This window comes from Crotalus tigris, unplaced genomic scaffold (assembly GCF_016545835.1).
Source record: "Crotalus tigris isolate CLP2741 ecotype Arizona unplaced genomic scaffold, ASM1654583v1 scf7180000018053.2689490, whole genome shotgun sequence".
In the NCBI taxonomy this organism is placed as follows: domain Eukaryota; kingdom Metazoa; phylum Chordata; class Lepidosauria; order Squamata; family Viperidae; genus Crotalus; species Crotalus tigris.
Window position 1 is genome coordinate 103,257 of NW_024096796.1, and position 21,822 is coordinate 125,078.

Sequence of the window (21,822 nt, forward strand, 5' to 3'; positions counted from 1 at the left end):
TAGTATCGTTTAGTGCGACCCACATGCTGCATACAACTACTGATGTGAGAAATGGATTCTTTTGTGCATTTCTCTCTCCCTCCAGTTCTCTCCAAAGTTCCCTGAAAAGATATTCAAGCCTTCCTATTTTAGTAGGAGGGAAACTGAAGACAAGAAAGAGTTCTTTCTTTCAGACAGAGAAGACAGACAGCTGGATTCACATTGCTTGTTTAACTCTGGAGCTATGTACACAATACATTGAACCCACCACTCTGGGGTTACCCAACCCACTAAAGCAAGTACTCCATTAAAGTGCAAACAAGTCACCAAATGAAAATACCTGTCTATGCAACCTTTGTGTTTTTCATCTGAGTTAAGTGGGTTATGTGAACCCACCAACCAAATTAGTTGCTAAAAAGGAGGATAAAGGATATTATCAAACTGCACTGGGCTGGCAAAATTCATGACAGACCTATAATTTGTTCTTTGTGCAGTATGAAAACCAACATGAAGTGGCAGCAGGTGAAAGAAAAGTGGGCTGCAATTCCCCTTAGTCATTAACTACACAGGGAAAACTTTGGCTGGGTGTAATCTCGTGGGCTCCCCCATCTTTCAGGGCTGAGATGAAGATAAGTGCAGTGAGGAAAAAATTCTGAGCTCCTCATGAGAGGATGAGAACATCGAAAATCAAGGGGTGACCAGGCTCCTGATGGGAAGGAAATGAAAATATCTTTGGAAATTTTAGTTCCGTAACATTTGCTGCAAATCAAGGTCAAAAGAGACAGAGTGAGTTAGTCAGAGAATTGGGATACCTATATTTGATCTACAGCCTTCAAGAGAATAAATCCTAGGGAGCTTAATTTTGAGTGTCGTACTGGGGCCTAAGCCTGCTTAGATCTCTCTTCCTCATTATCTTTCCAATTTCTTTCTGCATGTAATGCTTAAAATCTGACTCTTGGGGCATCGGTGGTGCCTCCGGAACTGGATGCAATCTGCACAGCAACCACTGGATGGCAGTAAAGAGTGCACAATTTTTGTAAGTCAACAGAGGAGTGCTTCACTTTTTGCATTCAAGGATGAACTGAAGTCTTTAAAAAAGGATCTGGAGCTAAAATGAAGGCCTTGATCAGAAACGGGTGTCTCTGAATTTTGTCTAGCACTCCGAGCTTTGAAATCAATGATTCCAGAAGCAGAACAGGGGGTGGGTGGAGGGCTTGAGGAAATTGTTATCTTGCTGACTCTAGGAGGATGTGTTCCTGCCTGCTCTGCTTGACTCTTGTCTGGGGATTAGGTGAACCCTTTGCTGCAGGCTGCCAGCCAAAATGACGTGACCAGGTGTTGTAAGGATTTCCGGGGAAGGGCTCCACCTACTGAACTCTACACCAGTGTTGTAGTCACCATGCAGGAAATTCTTCCACTTTGACTGGGTCCCACCTCACACATTAAACTATAACGTCCTTTGTTGCTTTATAAGAACCCAGTCAACCAGTTTATTCAGTAGACTGCAGTTCAGTAAATTGGTTTCATGCAGCGTGCAGATACATAACTATGGCTTAATGCAGGCTTGTATTCTGATTCCACATTGCTTGCCTTAGTTCTCCCCACCCCTGCGCTGTATACAAAATGGGAAGAATAGCAATAGCAATTACACGTAGACTTACATACTGCTCCACAGTGCTGTACAGCCCTCTCTAAGCCGTTTTACAGAGTCAGCATATTGCCCCCAACAATCTGAATTCTCATTTTACTGACCTCAGAAGGATGGAAGGCTGAGTCAACCTTGAGCTGGTGAGGCTCAAACTGCTGGCGTGGAGTGGTACCCATGTCTGGCTGACTAAATTCCACATAGCTAGTTCATATAAATAAGCTGAATTCATGCATCGCATTAAGCCATAATATAGTTTATTTGATTTTGGATTAGGAGAGCCAAACTCAGACAGTCATGGCTTATTTATTAAGCCAAAGCAAAGCAAGCTGTAATTCAGAGCAATATATGAGCTCAGTCATGAGATCTGATCTATAAGCACCAAACACCCAGGTAGCTCCTGCTCCTCATGGCTGGCAGATGTCTGTTGGATTTTTCTAGGTTTACCTGCTTCTATTTTCCAGTTTTTATTTTTTTAGGCTCACCTACTTCCATTTCAATTTCTATTTCCCCTTTCTTTCTTAATAGAAATGGAGCAATATTTAACAGAGCAGCACTAACTTCTGTCCTGGCTCCCAATAGTCACCTTTCTTATCCACTCCCTGAGAACAATCACTGGGAGGGGTAAGAAGGAAGGTGTTGACACTAAAGAGTCATGGAAAAGGAATTGGCTGTGCTAATCTCAAGAGCCTTGGAAGGGGGGCAAAATGTCAGTGACAAGGTTGCTTCCCCCTTTGCTTTCTGACCCCATATTGTTTTGTGGACGTGTGGCAGGATGATCTGTTCACTAACATGTAGAAATGTCAAATGTATGTTTATGCATGTCTGCAACAGAGGGCAGAATTGCATGGATTTGTATTTGCTACACCTTTTTCTTAAGTGCTAGAGGATTTACAGGTAGCTTTCTCAAGCTTGGCACCACGAGGAGCTCTAAATTATAGCTCCCACACTCCATAACAATTGTAGGTTATGCTTGCAGTGGGTAATGGAAGTTGTGATCAAACACACATGGGCAACATAGAATGGAGAGTGCTGGAACTTTAATGGTGAGATATAAGGGCAAATTCTTGGCCTGAAAGAGGACGCCTTCTACTTTTAATTGGTTTCGGTATTTTCCAGTAAGCAGCACAACAATAAAAATTATAGAAAAGAAAAGGAACACTGAGAAAGTTGACTGAATTTGAAAATGTTACAATGCATAATATTGAACATTTGTTAGGCACAATTTATAATTTCTTGTGAAATAGGCTTGGAACCCAAACATATCAATGACTGTATGATTAAATGCTACAGAATTAGAACATAGTTATAGATATATAACAGTGGGAACCGCAATGGAAAAAGAACATTAAATTTACCTTACTTATTATATACAGAGAGAACTGGTACAAGATGTTTTGCTGCTAATACATCATTCCAGTCTTGATTGCTATGATAAGTTATTTCTTTTCTGGAAAAGTGATGGAAATGTAATGGTTGGATCCTTTCTTCTTGTGTGGGGGCAATGTTGCAAAACTCAGTCATACTGGAAAATTATTTATTATAAAATAGAACAAATCCAGAAAGTTGTAATCCTGTTGCATTCTGGGATAGTTTTATGACATTTCAGTTCTATATTTCTTCAGAATATTCTGAATTGGCATTGTATATGTTAATATGTTCTACATGCTTTTTATTAGAAAAGATGTTTGATTACCTTCTTCAGAAGAATGGTTAGCCAAATTTGGGGAATATGCCTCAATGTCTAAAATAACTTCATATTTAAAAAACTAAATCTGATGTAGAATTCAGTTCTATTTGAATTCTTTAATTGTACAGTGTTGTACATAGAATTGTGCCATATACAGAATTAAGGTTTTCAAGTTTATATTTTAACTTGACATATCATCTACTGATAGTCCTTGGTTTATGGCCATTCAATCAGCAACTGTTGATGGCACTGAACAAATGATATTTGTGATGGGTTCTCATAGGTCCAGCTATCACAGTGTTCCTGCAAGTACAACATTGCAGCAAACTCTGGTCACTTGATCGTGATTTTCAGTGTGTGCTACCATCTTCCCACAAACAAACTCAGTGGGGAAGCCAGCAGGAAGTCAGAAGTTATAATGATATGAGGTCTTTGTTTAACAATTCACACAGTCCTCATTTAACATTGGTAACTGGGACTGCGTGTGTATGTATATGTAAATGTTTAACCAACACAGTCATAACACAGTCATGTAACATCACACTTTACAATTTTGCCTAGTGACAGCAATTCCAATTGTTGATCACCTACTGTTTCTCTCTTTCTATAATAATTTGAATAGTGTTGACCAAATATCTTTGGTTTAAAGTATACTAGGATATGTTTTGAATGGAAAATGGATATGAAATGACTTACAATATTATATCTTGTAATATTGTAATAATGTATTAGAATATGATTATTTCAGATTAATTGGCGATCCACCCATATTTTACTGCTTAGTTTTGGTTCTTTACCTGTATGACCTGTTCTTTATATTTTCATAAATTTGTACTTATGTTTGAATTATCTGTTACCCATATTTTTTTAAAAAAAAAAACTAGTTGAAAAAAAAGATGACAAAAGCAGAGCCAGGCTGTACTGGACAGACACTTCCCAAGCAGGTCTACCTGACCTGGATGTTGTTCTTGGTGTGTTTTTGGCAACAGCTGTTCTTGGCCTCAGCTGTAACTTGAATTAATTATGTAACTTGGGTGGTTTCCTGGCCCTACTCTTGCCCTGGACTCCCAGCTGGCTTGGCCAGGATCGGGTCTCACCGAAAAGCAGCTGCAGCCTTTGGCCCCAGCACAGAGATTGTGTAAGGAAGGGACCAGCTGTCTCACTGCCCCCAGACGTCCCATCAGGCTTGTTTGTGTCGGTTGAGTTGGTGGGGAAGGAGGAGGAAAGCGGCAGGAAGCTCTCTTGCCTTTTTCCTCCTGTTGAGGGCTGCCCTTTGCTAGGAAAAGGGGGAACCCGTGCAAAAATTCCCTTTAGGCCCATAATTACCAGGGCTGTCCCCATCAAGGAAAACTCCTCAATGTAACAACATCAAAGGATATAATACATGCAAATGTCTATTTAAATTGAGAGCACTGTGCTGGGAAGGGTTGAAATAGGTGAGTCTTTCATTTGAAAGTATCCCTGGCTGAGGAGAAGGAAATCAAAACATGGATAATGTGCAGTTGAATCTTGTATTCAAGAGGCACAATGTCTGTGAGCTCTAGATCAGTGGTTCTCAACCTTCCTAATGCCGCGACCCTTTAATACAGTTCCTCATGTTGTGATGACCCCCAACCCTAAGAGCTCTCCAAGCACGCACCGATGCCGCCCACTCACCCGCCGCGCCCGGGGCTCAGCGCACCTTGCCTGTCCTTGCCTCACTTCCGAAGGTTGCCGGCCTGCCCGGCTCCAGCTGGCCGGGGAGAGGGGGCAGGTTGGAGAAGTGCCCAGGTGGGGAGAGGGAGGGAGGGAGGGAGGGAGAGAGAGAGAGAGAGAGACAGAGAGAGAGACAGAGAGAGAGACAGAGAGAGAGCCAAGAGGGTGACAGCGCCAGCAGAGCTTAGTTCAGCCTCTTCTGCGGAAAGGGCCGCGAAGCAGCGCAGCCTCCCTTAGGAGATGCTTGACAGAAACGAATCCGGCGCTGCAACGGCTCCCAGCTCGAACCGTGCGGAAACAGATAGAGGAGCGGTATCTCAGTTCCTAAGACCACCGGAAATATGTGTTTTCCCATGGTCTTAGGTGACCCCTGTAAAAGGGTCATTCGACCCCCAAAGGGGTCGCAACCCACAGATGGAGAACCACTGCTCTAGATGCTGGAGGGTTGGGGGGCACTAAGAAGAGAGAGGGAGATCAGAGGACACCCCTTTTCCTCCACGTCTAGCCTCCTGCTGCTGAAGTATTAAGACCCGTTTTGGTATGTTGGCATTTGAAGTAGGAGTTCTCTCAAGCTCTTCACTTTGGAAGAAAAAAGCACCAATCTTTTCACAATGCCATATCTCAAAAGTAGCAACTCATTGCTCCCTGCACTTAGGATTCCTGCGGTAACTTACATGTAGTGCTCAGCTTACGGCCAAAAGTGGGACCAGAATTTTCATTGCTAAGCAAGGTGGTTGTTCAGTGTGTTGTGCCCAGTTTTATGACCTCTTTTGCCATGGTGGTTAAGCAAATCACTGCAGTCATTAAATGAGTCACATGAAATGAATCCAGCTTTCTCCATTGTCTTTGCTTGTCAGAGGCCAACTGGGAAGAGCTTAAATGGTGAACACATGAGATGCCCGGCCACTGCAGCCATCACAAATACGTGTCAATTGCCCAGGGCACAAATTTTGATCTCATCAAAATGCTGTGGAGATGCTGTGATGGTTGTACGTGCAAGGAGGACCAGTTGAGAGTAACTTTTTAAAAATATTTTATTAGTTTTCTAATTTTACAATTAAGTAATTAAAAAAACAGTGTGGTGACAGAGTTAATCAATAATTCAATAACATACATAAATCTTTAGTACAAATCTCAAGTTACAACATCAGATATTTCCTCTTTTCCCCTTAATATCTACTATCTCATATTCGGCTAATATAGTTGTTATTATTATCAACTAAGTAAAAACATCATTGTTACATTTATCAATAATTTTTAGCTTATACATATCTTAATTGTGTTTACATTCAATCCTTATATACAATCAATGTCCTGTTATTGCTTTTCCCCCAAGCTTTAATTTCCCATTAATATTCAAATTAACATTTGATATTTATAATTTCCAAGTTTTAGCTAACCAAAGTTTCCCTTATCTCAACTTCTTCCTTTTTCCCATTTCATAACAAAATCTAATATTCTAAATACACATCTTATCTATTTGCATATTATCTTGTTCTGTTTTCTAAAAGTTATCTATTTTCCACCATATTAAACCATCTAATTAATAATACAGTATCCCCTCTAATAAATCAAAACCATTATATGTATTGTCTGGGTTAACCAATAAATCAATAATATACATACATTTTTTCCTTTAGGTCTAATTTTTAAGAAATCAAATACTCCCTCTCTGGTAATATCTATTATCTCATTTTAGGCAAGCAGAATTCTTATTTTCAATTGATTTTCAAATATTTTAAATTAGGTGACCAAAATTTCCCTTATCTCAACTTCTCCCTTTTTCCCTTTTCATACCAAAGTCTATTAGTCTTGTTGCAATTATGTTGCTTTATTTTCTAAAAATTATCTATTTTTCACCATATTCAACCCTCTAATTAGTAATATGAAATCCCCTCTAATAAATCAAAACCCTAGTTTTCTTCAGCCTTACTCTGACTTTCTTCCTTTGCCAACTAACCTTCCATGTCAGTACTTTTGATTCATCAAATAGTTCTCCCTCTATTACATATATTATTTGAAATAAGAAAGACCATTTGGTTGCAGTTTTTTTGGAAGAACTAACCAATTGTATTCATTAGATCATCTCTCTGTTACTCCAATTTCCTGCAATTGTCCTGATAGGTTTATCTTTCATTTAATTTGTTCTTCCTTTTCCTCAAATTTTTTCTGATTTATGTAAAAAGTCTTTTCCATTTTCAATGTTGTTACTCCCTTTTCTGATTTTTCGATTGGCTGGATCTGTTGGTCAACTGATTCCTCTGTCTTAGTATTTAGTTGTTCCACTTCTCCTGTTATTTTTTGCATTGTTAGTTCTTTGGTTGTAGTCAAGATCTGGGTTTGTATATCTAAGCTGGCATCTTGTTCCTTTATGTTGCATCTTATTTGTCACAAGCTGAAAAAATGGTTTCATGTATTGATTTCAACATGGAAAGGATTTTTTCCTGCTCTTCATCCATATTCTCTTGATAATGTGTTAAGTTGAAGACTTTAAAATCAAACATTAAAAATAGTTTTTTGTTTTTTATAACTAGGTATGAGACATCAATTTCACATGTTGTAGGTAGTCTTTATACTGAAAATTGTTTGCCAAATAAGAATTTATAGTCCAAGGTATTCCATCATCTTGTGTAATAACAGATGCTTCTCATGTTAAGAAATAGGAAAGCAATTCCCCATGTATAGCTCTGGAAGTCAGTAAAGGTTTACATTCATAGTTCAAACAAGCCAGATATGTCACCCAGAAGTTCCTTCTTTGCAACTTTTTCACAGGTGGTATCCGTCAAGGTCAGAAAAGTTTTTTCTAGAGTCTGGGTTTCAAGCCAAGTCTCTTTTAGGCAATAACAAATTGTAATACCATACCTAGCCACAAGATGTCACCGATGCCATTTAAAGCTTTTTAAGTCCAAAGTTTTTATGATACTTTTTCAAGTTTTATTTCTTTTTTTTTAAATAAAAACAAACGTCTCCAGTAAGAATAGGAAAACTTTTAGTACCCAAGTTTCAAAAGCATATACATCCAATTAGATTAATATTGTTCTTATAGTTGCTCTGATTCCCCTGGGTAGTTAGTCACTGCTTTTGTTAGAGGGTGGGGTAAAAGTTCCCTTCCCTCTCTCCTCACAGGGGGAAAAATACTTTGGGCAATTTTTACAGGAAAAGATATTTAAAGTCTTAAAGAGAAGATCAGATCTCACCCAGTTTCATCTGCATTGCTTTAAAGGTGCTTGGTGGTGATTTTGACTTCGGCTGTCAGCAGCTTAATGACGAGCCTGATTGCTATGGCTAGTCTTTCCCCTGCCAGTTTGGAGGGCTGCCCCGGATCAAACGGAAGGGCTGCTGCCCTCCCGCAATCAAGAGAGGGTCCCCTCCTTGCTCATCACCCCATACAGGGCGACTTTTGACCCCTTCCAGGGTCCCCCAGCAGGATGAATTCGGACATGAAAGACAGAGCTCGTCTTCCAGAGTCTGCGGTGCCATGATGGCAAACCAGAAGTTGGGAATAACTTTTTCCAGTGTCCTTGTAACTTTGAACATTTGCCAAACAGATCATTGTAAGTTGAGAATTACCTGACCTATGCTTAACATTTGGGTGATTTCAAAAGTTTTGTACAGCCCCATCATGCTGGTTTTTTTGTGTGGGACTGTTGGGAACAGTAGTCAATATCTCTGGAAGGAGCCAAATTGAAGAAGATGCACAAGATGCATTCCTTCCTCCCTCACTCTACAATTATAGGCATAATACAAGTGCCAATTAAAGCAAACTAAAATGCTGCCTACAGTACAGCTTTTCTTGTAATAAATACTCTCCAAATGCCTTAGGCCTACAACTCCCAGAATTCCTAGGTTGGGTAAAGCTTACATAGAATCTTCTCCTGTGTGCATCTGCCTCACAGACCACAAAAGGTTGAATTTCAATGTTTGTGTCCTTCTCCATGCTCTTGAGTACAAGAGTTTTGAGTTATCTGTTGGGAGTAGTTGAATACTACCATTAGCAGGAATCTCAGTTTACCAAATTTGGTTGCTGAGGGGTGTGTTACCCCCCCAACTTAGAATATTATGATTCTAGCATTGACGCTGTGCCTTGGAGAATTGAATAGGGCCCGAGGCAACAGAGCACAGATTTGGTGTTGCATTTTTCCACCATTCACTCAGCAATCTATGCTCCTGGGTCAAACAGTAGAAACTGCAAGTCATCTTAGGCTAGATATTTTTCCGTAGTCTCACATCCTCCAGTTCTCTTTGCTGGCTATGGGAGGTAAAGTCCAACATGTCTGGATGATATTAAGTACTCTTAAGTCCTTAAGTACTCTCCAAAGAAGCAGGCATTTTCCATGGTGTTTTTTTTTTTAATTTATGAGTAAATTGATCTCTGCAGCTTCCTTCTTCCTCAAAACTGAGTTCTTTTGAGCACAAAATACCACTCCAGTCCCTGCCTGTCTGCGTGTGGTTATGCATGCCCTCTGCCACAGTCTGGCAGATTTTTTTTTTTTTTAAAGCAGTATCCTGCCCTCTGCTGATGACTCACCTTGCCTGGGCCAGCAGAAGCATGCTCCCTTTTTATTCCTCCTTTCTCTCCCTTTGACAGTAACCATCTGCCGTCCTCCATCTAGGAATTCCTGATGGGACTCAGAGCCAAGTGATTTCCCTTGGAGGCAAGAGACAAGGTGAACTTCCCCAGAAGACATGGAGGTGAAGGGGCAGCTGATAAACTCATCCAGCTATAGCTCTTCAGGTAATTCCCTTCCCTCCACCACCTGTTCAGCAACATTTCTGTGACATACAGTGGATCTCAAGTCTCATCCCTTGTTCTCTGCTCTGTCTTTGCTTCTGCAGAAGCTTTGCAGCGAGAGTTCTGTCCCCGAATTCGGCTAGAGCGGGTGCAAGAACTCCTGGAAAAGCAGAAGTCTCTCCAGCAGGTGCTCAGCCTACGCCTGAAGGAGCTGCGACGGGTTTGCCTTCAGGAAGCGGTGTGTAACCATGACAGGAGGAGGAGGAGGAGCCAATGGGAGGGACTGAGGCAGTGGATCTGCTGCTTTGAGAAGCTAGACGTTCCCAACCTGGGGGACTACGATGTTTGTTAGGCCGTCATTCCCATCACTATCGCTGAGCACTGGCCAAACAGGCTTTGTAGTCCAGGACATCTGGAAAGCACTATGTGAGACTAGGCTGAGGAATGCAGCCAGCCTTGAATTTAAAAGTTTTCTGCTCTGTGTCAGAGTTCAAACTCTTTGAGGGTTTTAGTTTTAATCAGGTAAGTTGTGAGCAAATGCTCCCGAAAACAAACAAGGAATGGGCAGCTGAAAGTCTAAGCTACTGAGGGCTTGGAAGTCAACATTCTGCAGAAATGTAAGCAGGAAAAAGACTGGCTGAGTTTCTTCAAGAAGCAATAACCTAAGGAGATGCCACCTCAGAAAGGTGTAAATCAGGCCAACCCACGTGGCCTTCTCCAGCTCTCTGCTCTCCAAATATTTTGGAATATAACTCTTATCCTCACTGGCCAGGCTGGCTGAATATTAAGAACGGATCAGCATGGCTTAAACCCACCAGATTCAGGAAGGCAAATGTATGTGAGACGGTGATTTCCAATGAACCCAAATGGCTTTCCTTGGGCTAAATTATTATCTGTAAAGTTGAAGAGTTTCTTATAAATGCTGTGAAGTTTCTCTCCTTGGGCCAAATCTAATATCAAGTGAGACTGACTCTTGTTTTCACCTCTGGATCTCATACCTATTTCATGTTGCTTGCTTCTCCTCTCAATGCCAGGAACTGACAGGAAAGTTGCCACCAGAATATCCCCTGGAACCCGGAGAAAGGCTGTGGCCAGTGCGGAGGAGAACAATAGTGGCATCCCGAATTGCCCCTGTCTTGAAGAATGAGGTGAGCAATCCGTCTTGCGCGTAAGAGAATGAGGGAGCCCGTACATCTCTGTGGGAGGAGGCCTGTGGGTTTTAGGGATGCTCCTGATGCCATAACCCTATCTTTAATTAATTTATATATCAAATTTGGAGACTGCCCATCTCACTCAAAGAGCAATTCTGGGCGGTGTTCAGTTAAAACCTAAAAACATAAACATATAAATATGTGTCATTATAATGCGTTCTATTACGTGTTAGCATAATATATGCTAATAGTTTATATGTTAATATATGTTATTATAAGATCTTAGGCATATTATGTGTGTGCTATATATAACACCATCTACATGTTATATTTTTAGGAAAACCCTTCTCTGGAGGAGCTGACCCAGGATCTGGCACTGCAGCAACAAGTGGCTGAGGCTGCCCGACGGCTAGCGGTTGCCCCCGACTTAACCGTTGATCAGCGCCGGCGCCGGCGGCAGGTCCAGGCAGATGCTGCTCAGCGCCTGCGGGAGCTGGAGGTCCAGGTAGTAGAATGCCGGGCGCGGCTGAGCAAAGGACCCCTCCAAAGGGTTGGCCTCGGTGAGTTATGCCGGTTGTTTAGCCGATTGCTTAATCAATTTATCAGTTGCTTCGTTGGCCACAGCAATGCTAGGCAACAAACCGGAGTATAATGGACATGGTTTAAAAGCACAAGCAGGGAGGGAAAAGGAATCGGTAAGGATTTTAACAAACTACAAGAGCCAAAAAAAAAACCCATTGTTTCAGTCTCAAAAGCAGGCTCCCATCCATCCTGCTGAAAGAAACTCTCCTTGTGGCCTTCTTAAAGCACAGCAGGGTGAGAGGACTTGATGGGGATGCTGTTCCCCAGGGCAGAGGCAACCCCCGAGAAGACCTGTCTCTCAGGCCCCATAAGATAGCGTTATTTAAACTACAGAACCTTTTAATCCCTTCTAATTTTCCAAACATCCCAAATATTCTTATCCTCCGCCCTAGATACTTCATTAGAAAGGCTGGCCATTATTCAGCTCAACAGGGACTCAAATTCTAGGGGAAAATGGCAGGTGGGGGGGGGAACATGCTCCAAAGAGGAGTTTGTGGGAGGTTTCAGGATATCAGGGGTAGGCAACCTTGGCTCTTTTATGACTCGTGGACTTCAACTCCCAGAATTCCATGGCTGGCTCAGGAATTCTGGGAGTTGAAGTCCACGAGTCATAAAAGAGCCAAGGTTGCCTACCCCTGAACTAGAGGAAGATGGGACTGTTCCCCTGCTCCACGTTGGAATTCTTTCAGATTGACAGCCAGCATGGGGTACTGTTCCAAAACTTTTAGGGATCTTTTTTTTTAAGACTTTGAACATAAACACATTATTTTAGTGGTGAAGGTATTGACTGGGAGTAGGGACACCGAGTATTTAGTTCCTCCTTAGACCCAGAATCCTACTGGGTGATATTAAGCCATTTGCTCTCTTGCTGTGCAGCCTGTCACAAAAGGTAGGAAAAAATAAGAGGGGGAAGCACTATGTATGCCATCTTGAACTCACTAAAAGATGGGATATAAATAAAACTGATTGAAAAAAAAAACCCAAATAACTCAACAAATTGAAAGTCTTTAAAAAAAATCTACTTGCCACACACAGAGCAATTTGGAGGGGCACTTGAGTGTTCTGTGGAAGCATCATAGTGTTATATTCACTTCCTTTTTCAACTATAAAGATACTTGCCTAAGCACTGATGATTCCTCTCGTGTTGGAAAAAGTATCATTGGCAGCAACAGCAGCGTAAATTTATATGTGAATCCCATTGAATGAGTAGCACAGGACCCATCACTGCTCAGCTGATATATTACATCAATGGGTCTCAACTTGGACATCTTTAAGATGTGTGGACTTCATCTTCTAGAACAGTGTTTCTCAACCTTGACAATTTTAAGGCATGTGGACTTCAACTCCCAGAATTCCACAGTCAGCATTGCTGGCTGTGGAATTCTGGGAGTTGAAGTCCACATGCCTTAAAATTGTCAAGGTTGAGAAACACTGTTCTAGAATTTCCCAGCCAGCTGGGGGGAGCGAAGTCAACACATCTTAAAAGTTGCCAACATTGAGAAGCACTATTTTTTTTTTAATCTTCCCACTTTCTCATCCATTTCTTTTTTATTCTCTCTTTTTAAGAAGAGGCATTTCACTCGGAGAGCAGCTCCCTCTCCGAATCAGCCAGCCATGAAAATGGTAAGCATCTCCTCATTCTCGGGTCAAAGAAGAGCGCTTGATGGTCTGAGAGAAACAGATACAAACTACATTTCTGACAAATAAAATGGTCTGAAAATTCAACATTTCTTAGATATTCTTGTCATCTGATTCTTGAGGGATACTGAACGATGAGACAAAGATGCTCTATATATGTGCAGAAAACGACATTTACCAACTAATGGACTGATACAAAACCACATGGGCTGTGCATGTGTGTACATGGTTGTCTCATTTAATGTATGCTTTGAGACAATATAAGGTCAGTATTTCGCCTTACAGTTATGTCTCCACCTGGAGGGGAGAATCTGGAGACAGTTACTCATGCCTTAGTTAGCACTCTTAGGATGGATTACTGCAATGTGTTGCATATAGGGCTATCTTTGAAGACTACCTGGATGCTACTATTAGTACAAAATGCAGCAATCCTCCTGCTGAAAGCTGAGAAGTACTTACTGTATATACAGTAGCATAGCATTATTGCAGGCACAGTGTTGCCAATGGCCTTCTGAATATAGTTCAAGGGACTGGTTTTAAATGTTAAAAGTCTGGTTTTCAGTGTTAAAACATGAAGTTGTGGATGGCAGGGGATAACATTTTTGAGTCTTTACTTGACTCCGTGGAGATCAGGAGGGTTCTGTTAAAAGAGAATTGTGAAAACAGTTATTTCTTTTTTGAAAAAAAAAGTTTTTTTATTTATAATACAGTTAAAACAAAAATGGACATAACGTGACATTCCAGAATAAATATTCCTAACAATTTGTTCCTCTTAATACATATAATTAATACATCATTCTTAATCTCTAAATAAACTTATTCTTCTATACAATACAATTATATATACATATATGTATTTCTGTCTTAACACTAGCTTGAAGCCCGAGCAGTTCTCCTTAATTCATATCAGTAATAAAATTTGTCCCAGATTTCAAAGTAGTCTGATTCTGTCTTATCCTTCATCTCCATTGTGAGCCTATCCATTTCAGCACACGATAAAATTTTATATAAAATCTCTTCTTCTGTTGGAATTCCTTTATTCCTCCAATTTTGAGCGTATACCAATCTAGCAGCCGTGAGAATGTGTAACATCAAATAGAATACCCCTTTGTCATATTTCTGCGTGGTTATGCCTAGTAAAAAGAGTTCTGGTTTTAACTCTACCACTAGCATTAAAATTTCTTCCAGCCACTTTTTAACCTTATTCCAAAAATCAGGGGCTCGTGGGCACTCCCACCATATATGATAGTATGTCCCAGTTGCCAATTTACATTTTCAACATTTGGAAGAAGCATTTGAACCCATTCTAGCTAATCTTATGGGTGGGTGGGAGATGCCATCTATAGAACATTTTGTAAAGATTTTCTTTGTAGGAGGTGGCCAGAGTGAGCTTCCTGTTTCTTGCCCATAGTTCTTGCCAGATGTGCAGATCAAAGTTGAGATCAAAATCCCTACTCCACTTTAAATGGTCTCTTTTACCTGTTCCTTATACATTGCCTGGTCTAACAAATAATGATATGGTTTTTTAATCATTTTATCCTCCGTATCTAATAATATTTTATCCAGCCCTATCGGTTCTAATTTTATGCCTAACTCTTTTTTATCTTTCCAATATCTCGCCTGTAATTGAAGGTATGCCCACCATTCTAATTCTATTGCTTCATCTTGAAGAATTTTCCTGGGTTTCAATTCCCCTCTCTCGTCTAGAACATTTTTATATGTTATAATCTTTCCCAGTTGGATAAACTTTAGATGTACATGCATTTCTAACAATGAGATCCAACTAGGGACTTGAGTATAATTTGGTTGCCAGATTTTAACCCATACATCAATTAGAGCTTGTCTAATATAATGCCTTTGGAAATATTTGTGTGTCTTATATTTATGATCCCATAACATAGCGTGCCATCCTATTTGTAAGTCATGACCTTCCAGACACAATAATCTCCTGTTCTTTAGTAATGTCCAATCCCTTACCCATAGTAATACTATGGCCTGATAATATTGTGAAAACAGTTATTTCATAGAGCTTTTAATCTATAAGGTTTCTGGAATTTTGGATGCAAAGGAAGGATTATTTTTTATGGTATTAATTGTTTTATATGAATATACTGCAGACTCTTAAGTGTTTGGGCAGAGGTGTGAGGTCAGAGGGGTATAAATATTGTAATAAGTATTCAAAGCAGAATTTGGGAGTTAATTTAACCATCGTTTGGAGCCAGGATTCTTGAGTTTTATGATGGCTTGAGCATAGAAAACAAGAATTACCCAACACCATCTTCAAAATGCTTGAGCTGCGAGACCCTTGAAAAGTCTTCAAAAGGATGTTTAGACACTCTCATACGTAACTTGGGCACCACAGCTTCTTATTCTGCTTCCTATACAATGCTAAGTTGATAATTTTAATTATCAGCCTAAGAGTTTCTCCCATAATTTAGTTTTGTATATGTGTTCTATGGACATGTTTATATCTAGAAACAGTTTCCCCAGGTGATAGTTGTTTGTTTAGAAAAGAAGCTAGAGTTTTGAGACTATTGGATTTTTTTATTGTGGTGGTGGTTCTATTTTGGCCAGGATGGGGATGTACAGATGCTTCTAAACTATGTACCATCTTCTGTCCTCAGATGACCCTCGCAGCTTCCATCCCTCCAAAGTCTCCAACCACCAGGGAGCTTTCCCAGACAGATCCTCACCTCCCAAGGCCCGAGATCACCTACGTGCCATCTCTAGCAGTCCTGACCGCCGACCAGGCTGGCGAATTTTGCAGCCAGATCTGTACAGTGAGGCCAAGGATCGCAGGAACTCTGTTGCCAGCCCAACCAGGTTAGCAAAAGATGCTGGGAAGCTGGGCTGAGCAGACGGGGAGAAAAGCAACCAGACTGACCTGTCAACATGAATATAGAATCTTGCGTGGGCTTAGAGGACTGATTTACAAATGCAACAAAATGAGCTGATGTAATTACTTAATATTTTGTTTGTAAAATAATTCCTGGTCAGCTTTGCAGGTAGTGGAAAACAAAAGTGAAATAGACTAGATTCTGAGTGCCTGTAGTCCAGTGGTTCTCAACCTGTGGGTCGGGACCCCATTTGGGGTCAAACGACCATTTCACGGGGGTCGCCAAACAACGCAGTCCACCATTTTTTCCCCCCTTTTCCTTAGCTGTGCTACTCCCTTTTATTCTATTGGCTTTTGAAAGCCAATAGAATAGACTCTCTTGAATAGAATCTAATTCTATTGGCTTTCAAAAGCCAATAGGAATTGTCCAGGCTGTCTCTGCCCTGCTGAGCCCGCCAAAAGTCCCATTCTGCAAACGGTGCTGCACCAGTTGAGTAGTCCTTGACTTACGACCGGTTGAGTAGTCCTCGACTTACGACCGGTTGGGGGGGGGGTCGCAGCATTAAAAAGGTTGAGAACCACTGCTGTAGTCTATTTTGATAGGATGAATTCTTTTCCTGTTTTTTTTTTTTTTAACCATACAGAAGAATTCGGAAATCTGCTAATAGAACAGTGGTTCTCAACCTTTTTAATGCCGCGACCCCCAACCGGTCATAAGTTGAGGACTACTCAACCGGTCGTAAGTTGAGGACTACTCAACTGGAGCAGCACTGTTTGCAGAATGGGACTTTTGGCGGGCTCAGCAGGGCAGAGACAGCCTGGACAATTCCTATTGGCTTTTGAAAGCCAATAGAATTAGACTCTATTCAAGAGAGTCTATTCTATTGGCTTTCAAAAGCCAATAGAATAAAAGGGAGTAGCACAGCTAAGGAAAAGGGGGGAAAAATGGCGGACAGCGTTGTTTGGCGACCCCCGTGAAATGATTGTTCGACCCCAAATGGGGTCCCGACCCACAGGTTGAGAACCACTGCAATAGAAGGACCGTTAAAATAACACTATCCCAGAAGTTTTCTGGCTTGCTCGGTTGGCTGTGTAAGATTGGTCCATTGTGTCTAGATTAGGGGCGTCCAACCTTGGCCACTTTAAGCCTTGCGGACTTCAAATCCCAGAATTCCTCAGCCAGCATGGCTGGCTAGGGAATTCTGGGAGTTGAAGTCCACAAGACTTAAAGTGGCCAAGGTTGGACGCCCCTGGTCAAGATTTCCACTTATGGTTAGGAACTAAAGTGGAAACTAGTGACTACGGACAACAAGGGAAGGAGCAGAAAATCTCATCCAGCTGATCCCTCTCCCTAGAGCTTGTGTTTTGTGAAGATAAGTGGGATCGAACCCTTCCTTCTCAGGAAAATGGGGGAGAGGGGAGAAGGCAGCCTAGAGAGGGCAGCTTTTAAGCTGCTTCTGCAAACCAAGCTGAGCTATTTCCATTTGTGTGACCCAGCTCTTGGAGCACATTGTTTTTTTGAAACTGGGATCTTCCTCTTGCTGTAAGTGTTTGCACACGTGTGAGTCTGCAACGTGGCTCTTGAAACACAAAGAGCTGAACCCACTCATTTAAAAAGGATCCTTGTCTGTTTTTATACAGCCCCAATCGCACCCTCCCCAGAAGCATGTCCAGCTTTGAGGGCCGAAGCGTCCCAGCTACTCCCGTGTTAGCAAGAAATGCATGCACTGGAAATCATCAATTAAGGTAGCCTATTCCCCTTTCTTTCCTTTTTCTCCCGACTGGGTTTGCTTGTAGGCTGCAGGCCGACGGACAGTGTTTGTTTTACTATTTTTCTTTCTATGCAGTAACTAGCAATTTGAAGCACAGTAAATTGTTGCTCTGCTTTGTGTCAAACTGCACTTAACTGAGCCTTTAAATGCAGGGTTGGGTTGGACAAGGCATCCAAAGGGATGTTTGGGGGAATTGGCTGTGGGTAGCAAGAAAAGGACAAAGATCGGTTTTCAAAGATCCTGCAAATTAATCATGAAGACAGCAGTGCCTATGCTGCTTTTAATCAGCCTTTCTCATCCAGAATCTTGCAAACTTTTGCTAACTTTTTTAGCGCACATACATGGGAGGAACACTTTAGCATTACTCCCCCAAAGTGGAGTGTTTCTGCTTGAACTTCCTACTCTGGGCATGGCTCAAGTTTGGAAGGGGAAGACTACATATAGCACTAGTCCTAATATTGTAATGGTAATTCCTGCAGAGAATTGAGACCTACCATTCTCGTCTTCAGAGGGCGAGGAATCTTGAATTGCTCCAGTCATGCTGGATGGAGACTAACAGCAGAGTTATTTAACCCAGTCCACCCCCTGACCAAAATAAGTGGATTGAAAAAGAAACAAAGCTAAATGCAACAGGCAAAACAACTATTCTATAGATGAATATTTAGGATATGGAAGAAATTCTTATTCCCCTCCCCCAATAATGCATGTAATGGCAGATCTTATATTTCACAGATTTCCAGCATAAAATTAAAAGCAATATTTTCAACTCTATTTCCTCCCAGGTCAGAGGCCCCATCTCTCCACTCCCGCCAGTGGTCAGGTAGCCACGATTCCCAGCTTGGCCCCCCTAGCCGGGACACCAGTGCCGACAGAGCTTCTCTCTTTGCTGCTCGGACCCGTCGAAGCAACAGCTCTGAGGCCTTGATTGAACGGGCCCCTTCAGAGGATCCCCTCCTGCCCACTGCCCCTCCTTTTAAGAGTGCCGAGGCCCTGACTCCTTCCACCTCTGGCCGGACCCCTCGCCCACCTTACAACGATCTCCTGTTGGACTATTACCTGGAACGCCGGAGCTGTGGGGGTGGTGAGCATTTGTCTCGCAGGGATGGGCCTCCCCAGCTAGAGTGGGGAGCCTTTTCTGAAAGCCCGCTTCAGCGCCGAGCCCGACCTGCGGCCCGCACTAAATCCTGCGGGCCGCTGCTGCCTCCCCAGTCCCGTGAGGTTGGTTATGGACCCCCCTTACCCCCTCATCGCAACTTCCACAAAGCGCTTGCTCTGGAAGGGCTCCGGGACTGGTACTTACGCAACGCTGGAGTTACCCAACGTGGGGCACCCGAGAGGCGAGGACCATCTCAGTCTGTACATCAGCACCTGCGCAGCTACTGTGATCCGGGACCCTCCCACCCCGACGTGGGATATTACGGGGGGCCAGGAAGCGGGCTGCCTCACTCTGTGAGCTATGCGGGCCAGCCGCTCTATGGCAGGTATGCAAGCCGATTTCTTCCTTTGCCCTGACAAGCTCAGCACGCCCTCCTCCTTCCCTCGCTTGCCTAAGGCCAACCCTGTGCCTCTTTTCTCTGCTCTCCCACTTTCATTGGTTTCACTCCCTCTTTTTCAAAACAACTAGTGCTACTCTGGCTGCAGATTTTAAACTGTTTTGAAAGCCCTGGGTGAGGAAGAGAAGGAAAAGAAAGGAGGCAGGTCTCCTTGTAAAGCAGCTTTCCCTAACTCACCACCCCTTTGCTGGCTGAGAACAATGGGAGTTGAAGTCTAAAGCCTCTGGGAGGCAGGCAGTTGAAAGGCTGGTTCTTTTTGACCCCTTTGTCATGGTTGGAAAAGACCCATTTAATGAACCAAATAGTGTGTGTGTGTGTTGTGTGTGTGTGTGTGTGGAGAGATAGAGACTGGGGTTGTGACTACTGTAGGGTAAACTTGATCCAAAATTGGAGATAAACCAGAACTGGAGATAAACACTTTCGCTTGCTGCATGGTTCCTTTCTGCCCCTTTGTCTAATCCTTTCTTTTTCTCTCTCTCCTTTCTTTCTGTGCTTTACTCTGCCCAGACCTTTTGCCGACCTGCTTTATCTGGAAGATTCTTCTGGTCCTTACAGTTTGGATTCCACAGAGCACCCAACCCCAGGGACATTGGTTTGACACTCCCCCTTTTCCCCAAGGGGATCTATCTGGAGTGCTGTTTCTTTTTGTTTTCCTTTTTCGCACTGGTGCCTCTCTTTTGGGTGTGATGCACCATTGTGGGGATGGGGGCTCCCTGCTGGCAGGGCAGGTTTCCACATGTGTGAGGATGGGTTGTTGCATGTCACACTGGACACATGATGGGGGGATAGGAGTGTGTCCATAGTTCTTCCTACAATTGTTAACCTCCCCCATTCCAGACTTTGTGGGGTAGGCAGGAGGGGGGGAAATCTGTGTTTACTGTACTACTTCTCCATAAAAGGGTTTTTCTGCTGTGGGTGGCGCCCTCTTGTGTTCACTGGAGAACAGTGCACTGTTACTGCCATGGTGCTCCGTGTTGGGGTGTAGCATTATAAACCCTGGACCCTGGAATGTATAAATGGAGAGGTTTGTGCAATGTGTGTTTCTTGTGAAATGTTATATAGCACAGACCTGTCATCTTGCTAATGAACATCAGTCCTGTAAAAAGTAGAAAAAAAGAGATCTATACCACTCCCGTTGCCCTCACTGTGAAAAACTTAGTTTACCCTTCAATGTATTGTCCCTTCCTACACATATCCTGCTCTTGCAAAGCCCTGAGTGAGGAAAAAAATGCGTAGGGGTTTGGGAAATGTTTACCGGATCCATTGGATGAACTTATTTCACGGCCCAACCTTTCTCCTAGCAGGGGAACTCCACCATAGTGCTAGATATAGGAATGCAGTGATTGGCTTCACCCATTCAGTTTAGTTATTACCTCTCACAGGGGGAGGGGGCAGGAGATCCCAGCTGAAGGCATAACACAGTCTGATCTATGGGGTGGGCTATGGGAAAGGCCAGCTGATTCCACGTGGCCTTCCCCAAAACTGCTGTGGGTGTGCCTGCGTGTATCAAAACCCAACTCTCACTGGGAATGGGTTGCACCAATTGTAACCGGCAATGCAATCTTTTCATTTTTCTAAAAGTACAGCTGCACACTGTTTTCTGCCCTCTAGACTGGACTGGTTATTTTCTCCTGCATCCTTCGTCTGACATGCTTTCTGCCTTCTCCCCCAATTTTTTCAAAACTGGAAGGAACGTCTTGCCTTTTTCCTTTCACTGTAATAATAACCATTATCATCCTCATAATAATTGTAAAGTGTGTGATGGTTTTCCCCTGCTCTCAACAATTGCACATAAAAGGAACAGCCACTTTGTTTAAACTCTGTGCCAATGGAATCCAGGTCATTCTGGAGCAGAGAGAGGGAAGGAGGGAGGATGAGAGAACCCAAGAGAGGCTCCGGTTTTCTCCCCCTCCCATCCCTGGCTGAAGGAACAAGGGCCATACTGGAGTCACTGTCTTGTGTGTCTTTTTAATATACACTAATGTATAGATTATATATGGGGATCTAAATGTAAAGCTGAGCACTGTGTATAAGGAGAGAAGGTTTCTATAATAAAGATTGTCAACGAGGCTGTGATGTGCGAAAGCTTCATGTCAGCATCAGGATCATGGTGTAGACAATACGGGATAGTGATTAGACAGCATCTGATCTGTGAGCTAAAACTTCACTTAGTAACCGGAACATCTTGTGGCTATTTCAGCATGACTGGCCTTGAGGAATGGATACGAAAACAAAGCAGATAGGAATGTGCCACAAATGCCTCAAAGTTTTCCTCATGGAGAAAAAATGGCTAAAAGAATCTGCTCCGTTTAATTTGGTTAGGATCATCAAGGGGTAACATCGACAGGGAGGAACCCACTTTGATTATAATAGAATTCAATGATGCACACATCTGAAAGAAGATGTTTTTAAACGTTTCCAGCTCACAGGGTATTGGATGTACAACTTTTGTGTAAGCCACTTAGCTAATTGTCAGGGCTTTGCTAATCCTTTGCCTTGTAGTTGGCAACATGCAGGACTGTTTTATGAAGCAACTTTTTTGAATCATT

General features: G+C 42.4%; 1 protein-coding gene across 6 annotated transcripts in view; it reads left to right on the forward strand.

Annotated features, from left to right (window-relative positions):
• Positions 1-21,343, forward strand: part of CCDC120 (coiled-coil domain containing 120) — a 40,907-nt gene extending 19,564 nt beyond the window's left edge. For 3 of the 6 annotated variants that reach the window (XM_039347069.1, XM_039347067.1, XM_039347066.1), the window contains exons 2-9: positions 9,598-9,744; positions 9,846-9,979; positions 10,776-10,889; positions 11,230-11,452; positions 13,041-13,097; positions 15,737-15,935; positions 17,590-17,694; positions 18,503-21,343. In XM_039347069.1, the coding sequence (XP_039203003.1) occupies positions 9,696-9,744; positions 9,846-9,979; positions 10,776-10,889; positions 11,230-11,452; positions 13,041-13,097; positions 15,737-15,935; positions 17,590-17,694; positions 18,503-19,232 (1,611 nt within the window). In that variant the 5' untranslated portion in view covers positions 9,598-9,695 and the 3' untranslated portion in view covers positions 19,233-21,343. The remainder of the gene's footprint in view (positions 1-9,597; positions 9,745-9,845; positions 9,980-10,775; positions 10,890-11,229; positions 11,453-13,040; positions 13,098-15,736; positions 15,936-17,589; positions 17,695-18,502) is intronic. The other 3 variants (XM_039347071.1, XM_039347070.1, XM_039347068.1) reach the window with 1 other exon arrangement.
• The last annotated feature ends 479 nt before the right edge of the window (positions 21,344-21,822 follow it).